Source organism: Pseudomyrmex gracilis, unplaced genomic scaffold, assembly GCF_002006095.1.
Source record: "Pseudomyrmex gracilis isolate BER0280 unplaced genomic scaffold, ASM200609v1 scaffold_96, whole genome shotgun sequence".
NCBI lineage: Eukaryota > Metazoa > Arthropoda > Insecta > Hymenoptera > Formicidae > Pseudomyrmex > Pseudomyrmex gracilis.
The window spans coordinates 48,554-70,875 of record NW_018020680.1 but is presented as its reverse complement, the minus strand read 5'-3'; the positions used below and the strand labels follow the sequence as shown (position 1 = coordinate 70,875).

General features: G+C 31.0%; 3 protein-coding genes across 9 annotated transcripts in view; all 3 read left to right on the top strand.

The window, feature by feature from the left end:
* LOC109855721 (glucosylceramidase-like) overlaps nt 1–2,026 on the top strand; it is a 7,550-nt gene extending 5,524 nt beyond the window's left edge. The window contains exons 7-10 of the mRNA XM_020430250.1: nt 632–863; nt 954–1,070; nt 1,142–1,256; nt 1,360–2,026. Of these exons, the coding sequence (XP_020285839.1) occupies nt 632–863; nt 954–1,070; nt 1,142–1,241 (449 nt within the window). The 3' untranslated portion in view covers nt 1,242–1,256; nt 1,360–2,026. The remainder of the gene's footprint in view (nt 1–631; nt 864–953; nt 1,071–1,141; nt 1,257–1,359) is intronic.
* Nucleotides 2,027–5,502: 3,476 nt separating this feature from the next.
* On the top strand, nt 5,503–13,956 carry LOC109855722 (glucosylceramidase-like). 6 transcript variants are annotated; one of them, XM_020430257.1, is made up of 11 exons: nt 5,503–5,521; nt 7,934–7,985; nt 9,237–9,461; nt 9,575–9,698; nt 10,240–10,393; nt 11,483–11,643; nt 11,941–12,338; nt 12,915–13,146; nt 13,237–13,353; nt 13,424–13,559; nt 13,639–13,956. In XM_020430257.1, exons 2-10 carry the CDS (start codon nt 7,943–7,945, stop codon nt 13,521–13,523), a joined length of 1,554 nt encoding a protein of 517 aa, XP_020285846.1. In that variant the 5' UTR covers nt 5,503–5,521; nt 7,934–7,942; the 3' UTR covers nt 13,524–13,559; nt 13,639–13,956. The 6 variants fall into 6 exon arrangements, with proteins under 6 accessions (XP_020285846.1, XP_020285845.1, XP_020285843.1 ...); XM_020430256.1 differs by lacking the exon at nt 5,503–5,521 and adding an exon at nt 7,309–7,387; XM_020430254.1 differs by lacking the exon at nt 5,503–5,521 and adding an exon at nt 7,309–7,387 and having other exon boundaries at nt 9,234–9,461.
* A 1,256-nt stretch (nt 13,957–15,212) lies between these two features.
* Nucleotides 15,213–22,302, top strand: LOC109855724 (glucosylceramidase-like). Of its 2 annotated transcripts, none has more exons than XM_020430260.1 (8): nt 15,213–15,579; nt 19,303–19,530; nt 19,644–19,767; nt 20,309–20,462; nt 20,660–20,820; nt 21,142–21,539; nt 21,858–22,089; nt 22,182–22,302. In XM_020430260.1, exons 1-8 carry the CDS (start codon nt 15,537–15,539, stop codon nt 22,300–22,302), a joined length of 1,461 nt encoding a protein of 486 aa, XP_020285849.1. In that variant the 5' UTR covers nt 15,213–15,536. The 2 variants fall into 2 exon arrangements, with proteins under 2 accessions (XP_020285849.1, XP_020285850.1); XM_020430261.1 differs by having other exon boundaries at nt 15,214–15,579; nt 19,306–19,530.
* The last annotated feature ends 20 nt before the right edge of the window (nt 22,303–22,322 follow it).

Below are 22,322 nucleotides of genomic sequence, written 5' to 3'. Positions count from 1 at the left end.
TAAAGCTATGGCAACAATAATATATTATTGAATCAACTATAAGGCGCATTGTTAAAATAACTATAAAAAAATAGTTGGCACCTTAAATCACTATAAATTATAGTGAAATTGTGATAACTGCAACTATTTTTTTCTCTCAGTGCAGACTCTACAACTCCTTAAAGTCACACAGTTGTGATCGATCAATTGTCATGTAAAACAAATGTGAAAACATATGTGAAGTCAAAACACGGGAAACAAAGTCCTTTATCGTCACTCCCTACGGATAATCCCGTAACTCCAAAACGCAAATTTTAGAAGAGAACAGTTTAAAAGTTTAAAGCTTCATATAGTTTCTCTAGTTAAAGAAACTGTCGGTTTCAAATTTTTACCTTACTTATGAATATTTTTTTCTTAATATTTGGTGACCATAAAGAACATGACTTTCTAAGTGTCACTATGCAATAAACTGAAAATCCCGTATGTGACACTTATGTAATTATACGTAGGGTGTGACGTAATGTTTTGCGCAGTTAAAGATTTTACTGTTTGTTTTGAAAGAAAGTTTGATCGGATAAATAGTAATAAAGCGCAGTTTGTTATACAGGTCATGTAATTCAATGAATGATACATATTGTCTCTTTATTTACAGACGAAAAAAAGGTGATTCTCGGCTCGTGGAGACGCGGTGAGTTCTACGCGCAGAACATTCTCGAAAATCTGTCGCATTGGGCGTCATCTTGGATTGACTGGAACATCGCCTTAGATACAAACGGTGGGCCCACTTATACCGGCAATAACGTAGATTCGCCGATCATAATCAACGTTACAGCCAACGAGTTTTACAAGCAACCGATATTCTACGCTATTGGACATTTTTCCAAGTACGCAATAATTGCAATTATCGTTTTCCGCGGCATTTCTACACTTTTGGATTTAATATTCTTATTATTTAAATTTTTTTCCGTAATTAGATACGTTGTACCTGGTAGCGTGAGAATCGGCACAATATTAGAAAATCTCGAAAAAGGAATTCAGAGTGTCGCATTCTTTACACCTGACCACGGCATAGTATTAGTGATTTTAAATATGTGAGTTATACAAAACGAACATGTGAGAGAATATGTTGCAACATTTCTTTGACTGTACTTTTCTTCTTTAGGGACGAAGAGGATAAGGAAATTTTGATCGAAGATCCTAAGAAAGGAATAGCGAGATTAAATGTTTTGGGCAAATCCATAAACACGATGAAATATTGGTAGAGACGTGATACAAATGTAAATATATATCAAATAAGTGTAAATAATGTGTCGATGTATTTACACATGTGAAGTAACTTCCTTTTCAAATATATGTACATTTGTTTTTCTTTGTGTGTAGAATTTCAATAAGAAGTGCGTCTATAGAAGACTAACAATGGTAGCAATTCACACACAAATCACAAACACTGGAAAAACAATTAAACAAAGACTTGTTAAGTAACCACAGTTTTGTTAATATTGTTTTTTTAATAAGTTTTCAAAGTTTTTTTTTTAACAAGCTTTTTCCGTTCATCGATACGTACTTTGACAAAAAAGTGTATTTATTTGGTTGGTAAAAAATAGTTCTCAGTCAGTATTGAGAAATGTTGTAGTATCTCTTTGGTGACTGGATTTTGTACTTCTCTACTGTAATAATAGGAAACTTTGCTTTCGTATGTAACCACCTCCAGTGGTGATGTGATTTTTGAGTAGCTTTTATTGACATGGACTATGAGACCTATTTTTTGTTTTTTTTATGACTTTATTATTGTTTTAAAATTATAAATTAAGTATTTCTTATTACTGTATTAAGGTACAACAAATTACAGATGTTTTATAAAACAAAAAACACATTATAGATTGTAGAAAAAAGTTTAGTGAAAACTACTTTCCTACAAAATAAGTCATAATATCTTTTTTTTATTAAAGTGAAAGGAAAGTGGAAAAAATGCCAAACATACATTATCAACATAGTTCTTTGAAACTATGTTTTATCTACCATTAAAATAAACTAAATTTATTCATTTGGTTTTACATGTTTTGAAATTGAGGAAAATCCTAATCCTAGAGTGCTGACGCACGGTCTATAATCTATGAGACCGTATAAATAAACATTCTAAAGCTCGTAAAATAGTAAATACTCACGTCACTACTCGAGAGTTGTAAAAAATCATAAAAATTGTGGTAATATATTTAAAGTAGAGTGGTATAAGTAAAGACACCAAAGTATAAGAGATAGGTATAAATTTAAAACTTTACAAAATTATTTTGTGGTAAAAAATAGTACCTAACCAAAAATATAATCTAAATAATTAAACAAAATAAATATAAACTTAATAATCGAACAAAAAATCAAACACAAAGTTTGGTTGATTGATATTTCTTTATTGTGTAAAATAACAAATTATGTAATTATGTATATCATTAATAAAATAAAATAATGAAAAGTACTGCATATAGTATAACGCTCTTGTTCCTTTTCATAGTCTATTATTTGGAAAAAAAAACATTTAATATATAGGTTTTGAAGTTTTATTTGACAAGAAGCCCACACTCCAAAATAATACCAACATATATAATTTTTATAGCAAATAATTATAAATTTATTTTTGTAAAGAAAACATACTTGCAATGTTATTGAAAAAAAAAACAACACAATAGGTGACGTCGGTCTGTCGCACCACTAACGAGTTTAGTGTCAACGGTCTGCGGAACTGAAAGCGGCCTGCAATAACGTCTAACTTCAGGTCCTTTGCACAAACTCGTTACGTTACGTTCAATACTGGTCATAAACTTAGATTCGTACGTAAATTTGAACTTTATTCAACAAACAAACAAAATTAACTTAATGTATCATAAACGTGATTGCGTTATTTTTTGTGCGTTGAATAAAGTTTAAAGTTACGTACGAATCTAGGTTTAAAGTTACGTACGAATCTAGGTTTATGGCTAGTACTTAACGTAACGTAACGCGTTGCGAAAGGAATTGTGCGGAGACCTTCAAAATAATGAACTATCTGTAATCTAAAATTAAATGGAGGCATAAATAGTAAGTACACACAACTCCTGATCTCCAGTTTACAAATAAACTAAGAATATTTATTTAATCGGTCTCACAGACCGAATCACCACCGAAAGGTTATAAGAATTCTTTTCTTGAACTGTAATTCCCTCTACTGCGTTTCAAGCTTATTCTACATTAAGCGCAAGATGCAATCGCAAATAGCAGGTCTCGTGGAATTGACCAATCACGTTGGTCAATTGGCTGATTTAATCAATGCGATTAGTCAATTCCATTCGAGATCTACTTGCGTTTGCGTCTTGCGCTTAATGTAGAACAGGCTTTATCTGCATCAATTTATGCGTTGTTAGTTCGTCAGTTCATAATTACTTTAAACTCCCGCATAACTCGGATCACTCTTCATTAAAACTCTCATTGAGAATTCTTACCTTTCGAGCGAAGGAATTTGCTGGATATGCGGCCGCATTTGACGATCGCTACGAGAAATGGGATTGCACAAACTCGCTTTCAATCTCGCTGAATGTTTAAAAGATCTTCCCGCGTTTAATCTCTCTCTCTCTCTCTCTCTCTCTCTTTCTCTCTCTTGTGTTACGTATTATATATTTTGAGTATCGCAATTTTATTAAAAAAACAAATTTCTATTTCCGTATAGATATAACATACTTCCAAGCTGCATAAAAAACTAAATAAAAATTTTACAGTAATCAAAAGAGCACTCGTGATTTATTATACAAAGACTTTCTGCTAATTTTGAGTATACACACGTGAGACTGATTCTTCGTAGAAAAAAATTCTAAATTATTTTCTTCTTTTTCAAGTTAGCGACCGACTGGTAACAAAAGACAAAAATATTTTTCCTTTTATCTTACAATTAGATTCTTAGAGTGAGAATAGACAGAATAAACAAGACAAATATACCTAATCTTAAAAAAATTAATACTGACAGAACTGACTTTTTAAATAGCACACAAAACCATTTATTTGATATCACAATTATATAAAATACAGTCTCTTAATAATAATAATAAATAATCATTTTTCTTTTCCCTTATCTCATTTTAGCTTTCTCGCTATCTTGTTCGTCGCCTTCCTCTCTTTATTGGCGCATTTTACGAGTTGCGCAGTCATTCAAGAACATCGGGAAATCATCAATAGTGGGAGAAACTATTGACCTTAATAGTTTAATAAAGAAAGTTAAATAAAAGAAAAGTAGAAATTGTGATGTGTGCTCGAAATTATTGGAGTCTTACTGTGGTACGTTGAGGTGCATTGCATAGATATGTATAAAAAACTGCGTCTCCTGTAAGCGCGCGCTATGTTTAATCGAATATTTGGTCTAGTGATAACCTTACGAGGTGGGACACGCTCTGGCAGACGCGCGATCCCGTTCCGTTTATAAAAGAAATTCAATTTAATTTTGAAACGAGGCTGAATATAAGCGCATGGCCAACTAATCCAGTTCGCACGTGTCAGCGCGCTTCACTAGTTCTATCACACACGTTCGTGAGGAAGAAATAAAATACTATGATAAAATAAAATAACTAACTGAAACTGAAACAATTAATAACTAACTGATACAACTATATGTGAAATAATAATAAGAAATAATTTTTTATTCAGTGTTGTGTGAGACTACGTCAAGAAGTGCGAATAACGTGTGAAACAAAAGAAAACTATGAAACCATGTTTTTTTTGTGACTTCTTCCTTCAATTGAAGATGATTATTTTAAGATAAATATGATAAGAATTTTTTTTCATCGACGTCATTTTAAAGGTACTATGTTAACATCTTACCTTGAAATTTCTTTTATGTGTAACAATTTTAGAGACATCACTTTATCTCCATTAGCATAATTGGATTGAAAACATCTGTCTTCTTTTGTCCAATTGCAAACGACACCTGCAAAACACAAGTTTATGCAAATAAGTTAATATCTATAAAAAGAATAATGTAAAATTAGTATATATAATATCGAATTTATATAGTTTCTTTATTGTAATTAAAATAATAAAGCTTTTAAATTTTATGATGTTTACTTCTTTATTGTTTCTGTAAATAAGGTAAAAAGAAGTTTTTTAACTGTTATATAATACGCATTGCTTAGTTTGTTGCGTATAAAAACTTTAGTTAACTAAATGATCTTAACAAAACAGTTTAAAGTTTATATAGCTTTATCTATTTATTTTATTTTGTACATATAATCAGATATACAATTGTTTCCATCTCATATATATATATATATATATATATATATATGTACACTTTAACTTGGAATAACGGAATATCGCGAGAATTACATTTCGCGAGATAAAAGAATTACATTTTTAAATGTGCAACTGAATACTTGCAGACGTATGAAGAAAAAAAAACCTTACTATTTGTGCATCAATCGTAATTTATAAAACATGTAAATAAATTCTTGGAAATGCAAAGTCACCACGTTGAGCATTTGTTAAAGTGAGTTTAACTGGTGAGCATTTGTTAAAGCGAGTTTAACTGGTGAGTATGATATTAACAGTTGCAACTATAACAAAACTTTAAAGAAAAGACAAATAGCTCCAAAGATTTTAAAATTCAAGATGGGAGGCAATTGAAACAAGACACGGATGTTGTTGTGCAAACACGTGAAGGTGATTTTTATTTCATGATGTAATGTGTATGTATAATGTGACCTTTGGTTTCGACCTTCGGTTTGGGTCTTTATCAAAATCATTAGAAATATGCTGTTCTTAAAGTCGTCGTGCAACAAAATAAAGATACATATTAACACATGAGCTGTCAATGACTGATTGAAATTTTAAAATCATTAGAAATATGCTGTTCTTAAAGTCGTCGTGCAACAAAATAAAGATACATATTAACACATGAGCTGTCAATGACTGATTGAAATTTTAATCAGTCATGACAATGACTGATTAAACATGACATTGTCATGACTGATTAAAATTTCAATCAGTCATTGACAGCTCATGTCTTAATATGTATCTTTATTTCGTTGCACGACGACTTTAAGAACAGCATATTTCTAATGATTTTAAAATTTCAATCAGTTATTGACAGTTCATGTGTTAATATGTATCTTTATTTTGTTGCACGACGACTTTAAGAACAGCATATTTCTAATGATTTTGATAAAGACCTAAACCGAAGGTCAAAACGTTGTCACATTATACATACACATTACATCATGAAATAAAAATCACCTTCACGTGTTTGCACAACAACATCCGTGTCTTGCTTCAACTGCCTCCCATCTTGAATTTTATAACAAAACTGTTATAATAAAACATCTTGAAAAACAATTGAATTCTTTTATATCTTGGAAGTCGGATGATAAAAATAATTCGAGTTTTGTTTCTTTGTTTTTTTTTTAATAAAATGTCATAAAAAAAGTATAAATTTTCTTTTAAAACAAACACTTGATCTTAGATTGACATTAAAAACGTGAACTACTTAAAAAACCAATAACGACATTTTGTTCTCAAAACCAAACAAGTTTTATCCAAACCATTCTTTTTTGAAAATGCATAGTTCTTGCGATATGTTGTTGTGTCAAGTTAAACAGTTCATCTTGTATATAATTGTATATAATATAATTATTATAAATAATGGTTGTTGTCAATGGATGACCTCAGGTTCAGAAACAAATAATCAAAGAATATGGAATGATGAGGCGTTACTGAATTAGTTGCTAGATATTATGCAAGATTATCTTTTAAAAATTTATACCAATTAAATAAATTTATCAGAACACACAAAGATCCGATAGACAAATATCAACAGAACAACGTGGTTTATCGCATTTCGTGCGAGTCATGCGATTATACCTACACAGAACAGACCGAAAGACAAATTAAGACCAGAATTAACGAACATAAAAAGTATGTAATAAAACCAGATCGCAACTCAGTCTTAGCAGAACATTTTTTAAAAACGGGTCATACGTTTAATTGAGGCTCCTCAGAAATATTAGATATAGGATCTAACTACATTAAGAGATTGACTTCTAAAATGTTGTACATTAAATTGCAAAAACATAGACTCAACAAAATGCAAGATACGAAAATGTGTTAGACAATTTCTATATATATATTTTTTTTTCTATTAGAAAAAATGTACATATGCCGCAGGATTGCTCCTATAAGACTTACATCGTATGACTGAACGGCGACGATTTATACTTACCGCTATTTGAATAGACTTAAGTAATATTTTCATCGACTTCATTGTAAACATACCTTTAGTTCTAAAGCATTCCCACTTTGTCACATAAATTTCAGTCTAGACGACACCTTTGACTTGACAACACCGTTTTACATGACTGAAAATGTCGTTATTTTAGATGTGAGAGTTTTTTGACTAAAGGTATGTCACATTACCATTTATTTATACTTATATTGTAAATTCTTATGTTAAATTAATTTTAATTTTTCATTGCCGAATATGTCGTTTTTATTGCACAGAACACCGATGAAGATTTAAAACAAAAGTCGAAACGTCTGTATTATTTTGAAATTCAATACATCTGCATAATACTTAGCAACTAGTTCAGTAACGCCTCATCATTCCATATTCTTTGATAATTGTTATAATTGTATATAATATAATTATAGCTAGACTTATCAAACTGGTCCATCTATAAGATTTTTTCCCCAGATACTATTACTTAAATATTTTTGTGTATTAAAATTATTAATTTATTACATTATTATTATTGTTTGCGCTCTTGTAATAAGTATTTTAATGAAATGTCACATATATAATATTGATTAAACAGTATATCGTGCTTTAAAATATTACGGAAAATGTCGTATTTTGATATATACTCATTGGTTTCTTTACATAAATCAGTTGCGTGTGTGTTTGTATATGAAATTAGCATTGAAAGACACGACCTGTTTTCATCTTCAGCAATTCACCATGCGTTGTATGGCTGTACTCGTCGTTACATTGTTAATAGCAGGTAACAATTATTCTTTGTTTTATTATTTTTTTGAGATGTATTTATAAGTGCTCTATTTATAAGATACAAAAATTTGTTTGACATTTATTTCGATCTTTGTAGTACGTGCGATTTTTACGATTTAAAGTTTTAAGTTTTTTATTATAAGTAATTATATCATATATATGTATATGTTTTTTAAACATATTTGAGTATATTTGCATATGTACATGAGTTGTATTTTGTATTTGTTTTTTAAGAAGACTTCAGTACAAGAATTCAAATGTTTCACGAAATTATATACTTTCCGTTTTATAATTGAGTAAATTGATTTTATAAATTTTGTTAATTTTTCTCGACTTGATTTGATCTTTTTCTTATTTTCGACTTATTTTAAATGTGTATTCCGTTTGTGTTTTTCTGTAATGTTTTTAAGTATGACTATTGTACACATCAATTATTTCTATTAATATGTATTTTCTATGCATTTCAAGATTTTTTGCTCATCAAGTTTCAGTCGATTTCGCAATAATTAAATAACTTGCAATAATTTTTATACTTATGTACAACAAAAGACAAGTTACAATTGTTTGAAATCACTTTTGAACAATTGACATATGTGGTTAAGCACAAAAGAATTCAGATTTGTAGTTCTTGATGCGTGCTGTTTTGAAAATTTACAAGATGAAACAACGTCTCAAAACTTATATCTTAGCTTATTTAACTTTCAGAATTTCTTACATTTTTTATCTTTAACTAATTTAGCATTGTTGAACTTAATATTTATATAAAAAATATGTAAGAAAAAAAACATATATAAAAAAAATACATAAAAATATATTTAAAAATTTTTTAAATTGCACATCTTAAATTTTATATCTGAGTTATCGGTTGTTTTGACTCGTTGTACTTCCCGACGCGCATTAAACAATCTCTGATGACTTGTCAAGTTAGTTGCTGAAAATATTCATTAATTAAAATTGTTGTTTGTATGCCTATGTTATCACTTGTTTTAGCTTGTACTTGCCGACGTGTATTAAACGATCTCCGTGATGACTTGTCATGCTAATTGCTGAAAATATTAACTAATTAAAATTTGATCAAAACGTCCAAAATATACTGCGTTAAAATTGTTTGATTGTTCACTGCTAACTTAGATCACAAGATCTTTAAGTCTCTCCCTTTTAATTTATAATCATTTTTACTTTTTAATTAAACAAATTGAAATAGAACAAATAAATAAATATGTTATATATTTTTTATTAAAAATAGTTGCGGCATTGAATGAGTGCGTTAGACGCCCATCGCAAGAAACAGGACAAGACGATGGACATTATTGCGTTTGCAATGCAACGTACTGCGATGAAGCTCCAGACGCGACCAAACCATTCTTCACTTCTGCTAGATATGCTCTCATAACTTCGAGCAGAAGTGGCTTACGATTTTATATGTCAAACGGCATATTTAGAAAAGATCCATTAAGAGACAATGTCGACGGTAAAGATTTATATATATATTTCTTGCAAGTAATAAGACATTAATTACTGTAGAATGTTTTGTGCATGCAAATATGACTTAAACCTCTTAAAAAAAAGCTTTATTTTTATTAGGAAGAATTATCATCAATCGGAGAAAGAACTATCAAGAAATTTTGGGGTTTGGTGGAGCAGTGACCGATTCAGCATGTCTAAATATCCTAAAGTTAACTAAAAAAGCATCGGATAATTTGTTGCGGTAAAATAAATTATAAATTTCTTTTTCTTACTATGTTTCTCTTTCAATCTCTTTCTTTCACTCACTATTTCTCTAAAGTCTACTTAATTACAAAAAGTTTCAACGGCTCTATTTAATCAAATTAATTAAAAACAAAAAGTTCAACAAAAGTCAAATATCGGACATCAATTTCGGAACAATGTATTTACTAAGTAGTAACAATACGTTTCGACTCTGATTTGATTCTTCTTTAGTGACGTTATAATAATAGATCAAAATTCAAAACTATAAAATCGTAAAGTTGTCCTGTAATAAATAATTGTTTGAATACAGTGTACAATATTTCAATGTTTTTACTAACATTATTTTGTGCCAAGAATTATACTTTTTCTTATACTAATTATCGTTTACGTTATCATTGCATATGTTGCATTTATTGTAATTTGCGTACATATTCAAACAAACAGATAATTACCACTCAATGTTTTCTTTATGTAACTAAAAACATTTGCAAAAAGTCACTTTTGACTATAAAATAATTTCCGTATTTTCAATTTTTCAGAAGCTACTTTGGTCCGAATGGTATTAACTATAATGTGCTCAGAGCACCAATGGGTGGTACGGATTTCTCATCAAGACCATATAGTTATGCAATGGTTCCAAACGACACAACGCTTAAAAATTTTGAATTACAAATGGAAGATATCGTTTACAAGGTTGCATTATTTATATACGTGTAAATTTTTTTTTCTAGTTATTTGCTCTGTTAATGTTCTTGTAAATAGTATGATATAAATAATGTGTTCAGTGGCGTAGTAAGAAGGGGGGCGATCCGCTTCGGGCGCCGTCTTAACAAGGACGCAATGGAGTAACATGTAAACGCATTTTTATTGCTTGAAGCTCAAGTGTTATTTAATGAAAAAAATTTTCTTTATTATAGTTTTACTTTTCCGATTACTTGCGTAATACAGATACAAAGTGTACCTTTATAAAATTTGGCGTTTTTTTTAAATCTAATATTACTATAGTTTTTAATATAGAATGGAAAAACTGTTTTTTTTTCTTACTTATTCTTTAGAGGATACTTCAAGTAAGCGTCCTGTTGTATCAATATAATAGTACAATATAATAGATTTTTAAAATATTTAAACTGTAATTTGCAAACACAGGGATAAGCTTTTCTGTCAAAACGGCAAAACGTCTATTATACATTTTTGAAGTTAAAACTAATCAAAACTTACCTTCGTTCAACTATGAGTCAGATGCGATTAAATGGGCTTGCAGTGATCTTTATAGAAAAACATGCAACAAAAAAGATTGATTTTTCAGATGTTATTAAAAAATTTGCAAGCATCACAGCAAACTTAAAATTTAAATATTTATATAATAAATAATATTTTGTTATTTATTGCAATGTAGTTTATTTAAACAATTTTCGTTTATTTTAAAAAATTTAGTTTATTAAACAAGTTTCAAATTTATTTAAAATTTAAACTTTATTGTTTATTTTTTTATATAAATTGACGTTATATATTAAAAAAAGTAAAAGTATAAAATAAAACCATGTTGAGCACTAACTTAAAAGAACTGTTAGTTATTTGAGTAGTCATTATCAGAATAACCTAATAAGAAAGTCACGGAGAAGAAAGACCGCCTCGGACGCTGTCTTTTCTTACTACGCCACTGAGTGTATTATATATTGAAGAAACCGAACTATTAAGTAAAATATTTTGAATACAGCTTAGAATGACTGCAAGGTATAAAATATATATATAATTATTTAAGTATTTTAATTGTTAAACCAGATACCGGTAATAAAAAGAGCACAACAAATGAAAAGGCATAAGATTAAATTACTGACACTACCGTGGAGCGCTACTCCTTGGATGAAAACAGTTGACACTTGGACCTGGAACAGTTCACTGCGCTCGGAATATCNACAACTATGGGCAGATTACTTCGTAAAGTAATATGTGATTGTAACATATTTNTACAAGCTGCTATTATATTCTATTATTTGCTTTTTTCTTATCTTAATTTGCAATTAGTCTTATTATTTTTTTAATAATTTTATTCATTTATTAACCAGACGGCAACAATTTAGTTTTTACATATAAAATATATACACATATATACGTATAAAGATAAAAACATGTTTTATAATGATCATTTTACAAAACCTTCTATACCTTTCAAAATTTGCCGCGAGTAAACAGAAAAACTCACACAATCGAATCAAACAAGATATTTTTTATTCTCGTAGATATATTGCGGCATATCAGCGTGTCGGTATACGATTCTGGGGTTTGTCGTCTCAGAACGAACCGATGAGCAAATTATATTTTCAACCAGACTTCCGTCTTAACGGAATGCAAATGACCGCCGAGGAAGAACGCGATTGGATTATCGATTATTTGTGGCCAACACTGAAGAAGAATAATTTCCATCACATTAAGATCTTTATAATGGACGAAAACAGAATAACGCTTCCGTATTGGCCGAAAAAGGTGTTTAAAAAAGCGAAAGCTCGTAACATCGTTTCTGGAATTGCAGTCCATATGTACTTCGACTTTAACATCACTTCGAAAGTTCTCGATGAAGTAAAGCGAGATTATCCCGAGAAATTGATAATTATGACAGAAGGCTGCGTCGGAGCTTTCGGTAAGATTGTGTGAAAATTTTTAATCCCATAGAATACACATTCTCTTTTTTTCGTCCTGGTAATACACACATGTAACGTCTCGAGCACAAACTCTACAACTCCTTAAAGTCGCACAGTTGTGGTCGATCAATTGTCATGTAAAACAAATGTGAAAACATATATGAAGTCAAAACACGGGAAACAAAGTCCTTTATCGTCACTCCCTACGGATAATCCCGTAACTCCAAAACGCAAATTTTAAAAGGGAGCAGTTTAAAAGTTTAAAGCTTCATATAGTTTCTCTAGTTAAGGGATCTTTCGGTTTTAAATTTTTACCTTACTTATGAATATTTTTTTCTTAATATTTGGTGACCATAAAGAACATGACTTTCTAAACGTCACCATGCAATAAACTGAAAATCCCATATATGACACTTATGTAATTAAACGTAGGGAGTGACGTAATGTTTTGCACAGTTAAAGATTTTACTGTTTGTTTCGAAAGAAAATTTGATCGGATAAATAGTAATAAAGCGCAGTTTGTTATACGGGTCATGTAATTCAATGGATGACACATATTGTCTCTTTATTTACAGACGAAACAAAAGTGATTCTCGGCTCGTGGAGACGCGGCGAGTTCTACGCGCAGAATATTCTCGAAAATCTGTCGCATTGGGCGTCATCTTGGATTGACTGGAACATCGCCTTAGATACAAACGGTGGGCCCACTTATATCGGCAATAACGTAGATTCGCCGATCATAATCAACGTTACAGCCAACGAGTTTTACAAGCAACCGATATTCTACGCCATAGGACATTTTTCCAAGTACGCAATAATTACAATTATCGTTTTCCGCGGCATTTCTACACTTTTGGATTTAATATTCTTATTATTTAAATTTTTTTCCGTAATTAGATACGTTGTACCTGGTAGCGTGAGAATCGGCACAATATTAGAAAATCTCGAAAAAGGAATTCAGAGTGTCGCGTTCTTTACACCTGACCACGGCATAGTATTAGTGATTTTAAATATGTGAGTTACAAAACGAACATGTGAGAGACTATGTTGCAAACATTTCTTTGACTGTACTTTTCTTCTTTAGGAACGATAAGGATAAGGAAATTTTGATCGAAGATCCGAAAAAAGGAATAGCGAGATTAAATGTTTTGGGCAAATCCATAAACACGATGAAATATTGGTAGAGACGTGATACAAATATAAATATATATCAAATAAGTGTAAGTGTGTCGATGTATTTACACATGTGAATTAATTTCCTTTTCAAACATATGTACATTTGTTTTTCTTTGTGTGTAGAATTTCACCAAGAAGTGCGTCTATAGAAGACTGACAACATTAACAATTCACACACAAAACACAAACACCGCAAAAATAATTGGACGAATACTTGTTAAGTAGCCGCATATATCAATATTTTGTTTTTCAATAAGTTTTGTTTTTATAAGTGTTAAAGCTTTGTTTTTTTCTTCGATATTTACTCTGACACAAAGTATATCTATTTTTTTAGTGAAAANTATGTCTCCGTCAATATTGAGAAATATTGTAGTATCTTTTTGGTGACTGGATAATGTACCTCTCTACTATAATAACAGTAAACTTTCTCATGTTTAAGAATTCTTGTCTTGAAGTATAATTTTTTTTCCTGCGNCTTATTTGCATTTAGGTATGCGTTGTTAGTTCGTCAGTTCGCATCTTTCGATAAAAAGTAAGAACAAGCGTCAAGTACACGCATAACACGTATTGTTTTTTTATTAAAATTTCTAATTCCTAACTGTTTTTCATTATTATTTTTTAGTTATATAAAACATTTCAAGTCAGTTTTTGTTTTACACAAAAACAGTTTTTTTTTTTATAAAAGCTGGTTTACAAAATATTATATCCTAAATAATTTTTTTTCTACAAACCTGTTTTAAAAAAAAGAAGTGATATCAAAGAGTAGCACCAAGTAAACTTTTGTATTATTGAAAAACGATATACAATAGAAAATACTATAAAATAAAAATACAGTTTACAATAACGTCTCACACATCACGAGTGTCTGATTGTCGACTTATAGTCGACCTTTTTCAGTCAACTTATAGTCGAATTTTAAAAGTTGACTTTAAGTTGATTTTTAGTAGACGACTTAAAGTTGATTTTTAAAAGTCGACTATATATTGACTAGAGTCGACTATTTGCCGACATTTGTTTTTAAAAGGTAAATTAAACATAATTGTCGCCTTAACCATAATTGCATTTGTTATCAGCAAGGCGAAGGCTCCAAATATCCAANATACCCACAGTAATGTGACAAGGCTAATGGGAGCACGAACACTGTTGTTTGTGTGTTGAAACGTTTGTACACTCTATATGTATATTCAATAAATTTTCAATAACGCGAATTCCTGCCGTGCTTCTTGATTCACTCTTTCTCTCTCTAACTCATACTTCCTGTCTTTCTTTCTTTTTCTTCTTCCAATGCGCTCGCACATGCATCCCATCTGTTAACAAACATGAACAAATAATACAAACATGAACACATTTTGATCTAACGACGACCATGACTANGACGTATCTGAAATGTGAATTTTCCACTTNAAATCGTCGCAAATCTCCATGATCAGAAGCCACAAAACAAAACGCAAGAATATCTTCTTTTTTAACGTTTTGTTCTGAACTAATTGAGACTAAACAAAGTCGGTTTAGTCATTCTTGANATATTGTCCGTAAAAATCTCCCCACTTCTGAATCGCGTGAATTTCGCATATAATGCCGGGACTAAACTATGCGCGCATTCGCGATTCGTGATTCGCGATTCGTAGTGATGCGCTACGTAGCTACGTAGTAGCTACGCGAATACACGCAAAAAGTGTGTTTGTATAATCGCGAATCGCGAATCACGAATCGCGAATCGCGAATCACGAATCGCGAATGCGCGCATAGTCTAGTCCCGGCATAAGAGGCACGAGTGTCTCGCGCCGTTCGAGTGTGACTTCATTGTGCGTAAAGTTGGCGCGAGGTACTATCGTGCCTTTTGAATTTAATTAAGAGTCATATCAGATACCGTTTTCACAGTATATAGTGCTTTAAAATATTTATTTACATGTTGTACTAATATCTTTTCATTAGTTTCTTTACGTAAACCAGTTGCGTGTGTGTGCGTATGTGAAATTAGCTGTTATAGGCATAATCTGTTTTGTTTTCAACAATTCATTATGCGATGCGTTGCTGCATTCGTCGTTACGTTGTCAATAGCAGGTGATAATTATTCTTTGTTTTATAATATAATAGAATTTATATAGTATAATATAGTATAATATAGTTTAATATAGTATAATAGTATAATATAGTATAATATATATAGTGTAATATAGTATTTTATAGTATATTTTTTAAAATTTATTTATAAATGATTTATTATATTTATTTATATTTATTTAAGTGATCTATTTAACAATCTGTTTATAAGTGATTGAATTATGAGATATGAAAAAGTGTTTAACGTTTATTTAGACATTTTTGGTACATGCGACTTTTCCGATTTAAAATTGTTATTCCGAGGTAAGTTTTTTGGAAATTATGCAATTTAGCTGCTTTTCTCAATTTTGGCTATTTCAATGCGGTTTTTTGGATTATCGCTTTATTTTGTCAGTCTAATGAGGAATCAATCGTGGGAACTCAAAAAAATTATGTACTTCCTTACTTTTAAAAAAAAAATTGGAACTCGAAAAATCTTTATAATTTTGAATCTCTTGACTTTGATCGGGCAAGTTTGAACTGTTGTGCAAGGTGTTGTGCAAATAATTTAAAAGCAATATTATTTATCCAAACGTTTCGGTTTTTATTTCAAACCTTCTTCAGTGGATTACTTTAGTGGAACAATTCCTCCTGATTTTCAATGACGAAGTGTAAATTAAAAGTTAAATTAGTTGTTATCAATGTTTTAAAATGGAAAATAGTCGTTGTGTGTGTTAATTTCCATTTTAACACATTGATAACGACTAATTTATTTTTTAATTTACACTTTGTCATTGAAAAAAGAGGGATTATTCCACTAAAGTAATCCACTGAAGAAGGTTTGAAATAAAAACCGAAACGTTTAGCTAAATGATATTGCTTTCAAAGTATTTGCACAACACCTTGCACAACGGTTCAAACTTGCCCGATCAAAACCAAGAGATTCTTAATTCCGTTAAGAACCTGATTCAAAACAACATCAACATCCTTTATAATTATGTTCAACGGGTCTCCCGATGTCGATGATTTTTTAATATGTAATAGAAGACAAGATTTTGGACAACTTTTTCCTTTACATATAACCACTGTTTGAGCTTAGTTTTCGAGAAATACGCCAAAAAATTGAGCTAATTTTGCACTGAATCTTACCTGTTCGTGTTCCGTTGCAATGTATACAAGAACGTCGGCTCGTCGCTTGTTTATTATTTTTCTTCCGCGGCGACTACGCAGCTTATGTGACGCGATATGTTATTTGTCTATTTGCAAATCATTAATTACTACAGATATAAATTGTCGATTTTCGTCTTTGTTTACTTGTCTATACTGAAGTGATCTTGTAGTATTTGGTAATTATGTAGAATAGGGGAGCCACCTCCGATTTCAATAATTTTTATATATGTTGTCAAGGTCATTGTTCCGAGTAATAATATGAAGGTTTTAGGCCGCGGTCGTTGTTTGTTTAGAAGTTACAGGGGAAAGAAGTCTACTGAACAATATATAATTTTTGGACATCCTATATATAAATGTGTTCTGCGTGTGTTTGGGCACATGTTTGTTTATACGCTTTTGTAGTTGTATCTTGAAAGGTCGTTTCATTGAAAATGCTTCTATGTTCGTGAAGAATATCTTTTTGATCATTATTTGGCCGAATTTGCATTTAAGAAAACGTTCGATTTTGCTGAACGATTGGACGCTTTTTTTGAAATAATGTCTGTAACAGACATTATTTTTGATCTCACGTACATTTTGTTCGTGTTTCAAGCGTGTAGGCAGGGGTGGGCTACGCCCCCCCGCAAGGGGAGTGGCTTCACCCCACCCTCTGCTCCCCCCTCGAAAATCAAGTCATTATTTTGTGGAAAATAACGACTTGATTGGATGAAAAAGGATGTCCTAACCATTGTGGAAATTTTGCGAGAGGGAATGCAGATGGAAGAGTTTAGGTTAGGGTTAAGTTAGGTTGTTAGGGGGGGTAGGTGCAGAGGGGCGCAGCCCCCTCTGCCTACACCCTTGAAATACGAACGAAATGTACGTGGAACCGAAAAATAAGAATTCATTCATGAAACTTCTTTCTCTCATAACTTCTAAACAAACAACGACCGCGGCCTAAAACCTTCATATTATTACTCGGAACAATGACCTTGACAACATATGTAAAAATTATTGAAATCGGAGGTGGCTCCCCTATTCTACATAATTACCTAGTATTTTCTTCAACGATTGACTACTTTGTGTGTCTTGTTGGATAAATTTTTGTCGAAAAATAATTACTTTGCATAATTTAACAAAGTTGAAAAGTTAGTCAATTATAAATCCATCTGGAACCTCGCTTCTCGTGGAAAGTGTATGCGTGGAAACATGTGTTCCGCCCATCCTACGAAAAGCTCCACTATTCAAACAACTAGATACATAGATATGAATTGAACTTCGCTTTGCGTTGGAGATTACTTTTTACATAAAGCGATATTCAATCCAAACCAATGTGTCTAGAAATTAATTTCGAACACTTAACATAAATGGTTCATTACAAAAAAATTTAGAATTGTAGTTTATGACGCATGCTGTTTTAACACGTTATAAAAGCGAAACAACGACTTAAAACTTATATCTTGGCTTATTTAACTTTCAAAATTTATTACGTTTTCTATCTTTACGCAATCTAGCATTGTAAACCTCATTCATGTAATATTCATGTAACAGATATGTAAGACAATATATACAATACATGTAAAAATATGTAAAAAAAACTGGTTTGCTCATATACATTGCACTTTTTGGTTTTAAAATATTAATAGCGGTGACATAATTATAATTACTCAAAAATATGTGTATTCTGTTATGTAAGATGATCATTCTTTGTTCCGTTTCTTTGTGTGTTGGCGAATATAGTGATAATTCAATTCGGATTTTACTCTTGCAGTTAAGAACCTTCGATGCGTAAATATCATACTTTATTATTTGTATATCTGAGTTATCGGTTGTTTTGACTCGTTGTACTTGCCGACGCGCATTAAACAATCTCTGATGACTTGTCAAGTTAGTTGCTGAAAATATTCATTACTTAAAATTGTTGTTTGTATGTCTATGTTATCACTTGTTTTATCTCGTACTTGCCGACGTATTAAACGGTCCCTGTGATGACTTGTCATGCTAATTGCTGAAAATAGGGTAAAAAACCCAATTACTGTCACCTGTCCAATTACTGTCAACTTAAGCTATCTTATTTAAAATATTAAATAAATCCTAAAAAGGTATGCACGAAAACAATCTAACATAGAATTTTAAGTGCAATTAATATAACAAAAAATCCAGCACTCAACATTCTTGTCTCATTTCTTTCATTTTAGGAGTGGCAGTAATAGCTCTCGCATCGTTCTTTTTTAATTATTAAATTTATAAATAAAAATAGAGATTTTGGGAGGCGGTATTCTTTTGTTCCTTATTTTATAGAGACATCGAATAATACCACATAAGAAAAAAAACACATGTTTTTAATAAACAAGTAGTAAAAGCAATTCACTAACATCAAAGTTTATTATTCAGGTGATACTAATTGAGTCTTTTACTCTCTGTTGAGTAATTAAAATTTGATCAAACCGTCCAAAAAATTCTGCGTTAAATTTGTTTGATTGTCCACTACTTACACAGGATCTTTAAGTATTTTCCTTTTAATTTATAATCATTTATAGTTTTTAATTAAACAAAGTAAAATAGAACAAATAAATATGTTATATTTTTTATTACAAGTAGTTGCGGCATTGAATGAGTGCGTTAGACGCCCATCGCAAGAAACAGGACAGGACGATGGACATTATTGCGTTTGCAATGCAACGTACTGCGATGAAGCTCCAGACGCGACCAAACCATTCTTCACTTCTGCTAGATATGCTCTCATAACTTCGAGCAGAAGTGGCTTACGATTTTATATGTCAAACGGCATATTTAGAAAAGATCTATTAAGAGACAATGTCGACGGTAAAGATTTATATATATATTTCTTGCAAGTAATAAGACATTAATTACTGTAGAATGTTTTGTGCATGCAAATATGACTTAAACCTCTTAAAAAAAAGCTTTATTTTTATTAGGAAGAATTATCATCAACCGGAGAAAGAACTATCAAGAAATTTTGGGGTTTGGTGGAGCAGTGACCGATTCAGCATGTCTAAATATCCTCAAGTTAACTAAAAAAGCATCGGATAATTTGTTGCGGTATAATAAATTATAAATTTCTTTTTCTTACTATGTTTCTCTTTCAATCTCTTTCTTTCACTAACTATTTCTCTAAAGTCTACTTAATTACGAAAAGTTTCAACGGCTCTATTTAATCAAATTAATTAAAAACAAAAAGTTCAACAAAAGTCAAATATCGGACATCAGTTTCGGAACAATGTATTTACTAAGTAGTAACAATACGTTTCGACTCTGATTTGATTCTTCTTTAGTGACTTTATAATAATAGATCACAATTCAAAATTATAAAATCGTAAACTTGTCCTGTAATAAATAATTGTTTGAATACAGTGTGTACAATATTTCACTGTTTTTACTAACAATATTTTATGCCAAGAATTGTATTTTTTCTTATAATAATTATCGTTTGCGTTAACATTGCGTGTTGCATTTATTGTAATTTGCGTATATATTCAAACAAACAAATAAGTACCACTCAATGTTTACTTTATCTAACTACAAAAATTTGCAAAAAGTCATTTTTTACTAGAAAATAATTTCCGTATTTTCAATTTTTCAGAAGCTACTTTGGTCCAAATGGTATTAACTATAATATGCTCAGAGCACCAATGGGTGGTACGGATTTCTCATCAAGACCATATAGTTATGCAATGGTACCAAACGATACAACGCTTAAAAATTTCGAATTACAAATGGAAGATATCGTTTACAAGGTTGTTTTACTTATAAATGTGTACATTTCTACTCTAGTTAGTTGTTGTGCATGTTCTTGTAAATAGTATGATACAAATAGTGTATTATATATTGAAGAAACCGAACTATTAAGTAAAATAGTTTGAATACAGCTTAGAATGACTGCATGGTATAAAATATATACATAAGTACTTAAGTATTTCAATTTTTAAACCAGATACCGGTAATAAAAAGAGCACAACAAATGAAAAGATATAAGATTAAATTACTGACACTACCGTGGAGCGCTACTCCTTGGATGAAAACAGTTGACACTTGGACCTGGAACAGTTCACTGCGCTCGGAATATCGACAATTATGGGCAGATTACTTCGTAAAGTAATATGTGATTGTAACATATTTTTACAAGCTGTGTTATTACATCTATTATAATTGATCTTTTCTTATCTTAATTTGCAATTATTCTTATTATTTTTCTAATAATTTTATTCATTGATTAACCAGACGGCAACGATTTAGTTTTTACATGTAAAATATACACCTACACCTATAAAGATAAAAACATATTTTATAATGAACACTTTATAAAAGCTATATCTATAACTTTCTAAAACTTGTTTTCTGTTTACGAGTAAACAGAAAACATCGATCAAATCAAATAGTAATTTACTAATCAAGTGATATTTTTTATTCTCGTAGATATGTTGCGGCATATCAGCGTGTCGGTATACGATTCTGGGGTTTGTCGTCTCAGAACGAACCGATGAACAAATTGTTCCTTACAGCAAAAGTTCGTCTTAACGGAATGCAAATGACCGCCGAAGAAGAACGCGATTGGATTATCGATTATTTGTGGCCAACTCTGAAAAAGAATAATTTCCATCACATCAAGATCTTTATAATGGACGAAAACAGACTAGTGCTTCCGTCTCGGCCGAGAAAAGTGTTTAAGAAAGCAGAAGTTCGTAACATCGTTTCGGGAATCGCGGTTCATATGTACTTTGACTTTAAAGTCAGTCCGACTGTCCTTGATGAAGTAAAGCGTGATTATCCTGAGAAATTGATACTTATAACAGAAGGCTGCATCGGAGTTTTTGGTAAGTTTGTGTAAAAATTCTTAATCCTTTAGAACACACATTCTCTTTTTTTCGTCCTGATAATACGCACATGTAACCTCTCGAGCACAGACTCTACAACTCCTTGAAGTCGCACAGTGGGGATTGATCAATTGTCATTTAAAATCATATGTGAAAACATTTGTGAAGTCAAAACACGGGAAACGAAGTCTCTTACGTTTTACAGAGTCAAAGGTTTTACTGTTTGTATCGAAAGAAAGTTTGATCGGATAAATATTAATAAAGCGCAGTCTGTTACACGTATTCAGTAAATGACACGCATTACCTCTTTATTTACAGAAAAAAAAAAGGTGATTCTCGGCTCGTGGAGACGCGGTGAGTTCTACGCGCAGAATATTCTCGAAAATCTGTCGCATTGGGCGTCATCTTGGATTGACTGGAACATCGCCTTAGATACAAACGGTGGGCCCAATTATATCGGCAATTACGTAGATTCGCCGATCATAATCAACGTTACAGCCAACGAGTTTTACAAGCAACCGATATTCTATGCCATTGGACATTTTTCCAAGTTCGCAATAATTACAATTATCGTTTTCCGCGCCATTTCTACACTTTTGGATTTAATATTCTTATTTATAAATATTCTTTTTTTGTAATCAGATACATTGTACCTGGTAGCGTGAGAATCGGCACAATATTAGAAAACCTCGAAAAAGGAATTCAGAGTGTCGCGTTCTTTACACCTGACCACGGCATAGTATTAGTGATTTTAAATATGTGAGTTACAAAACGAACATGTGA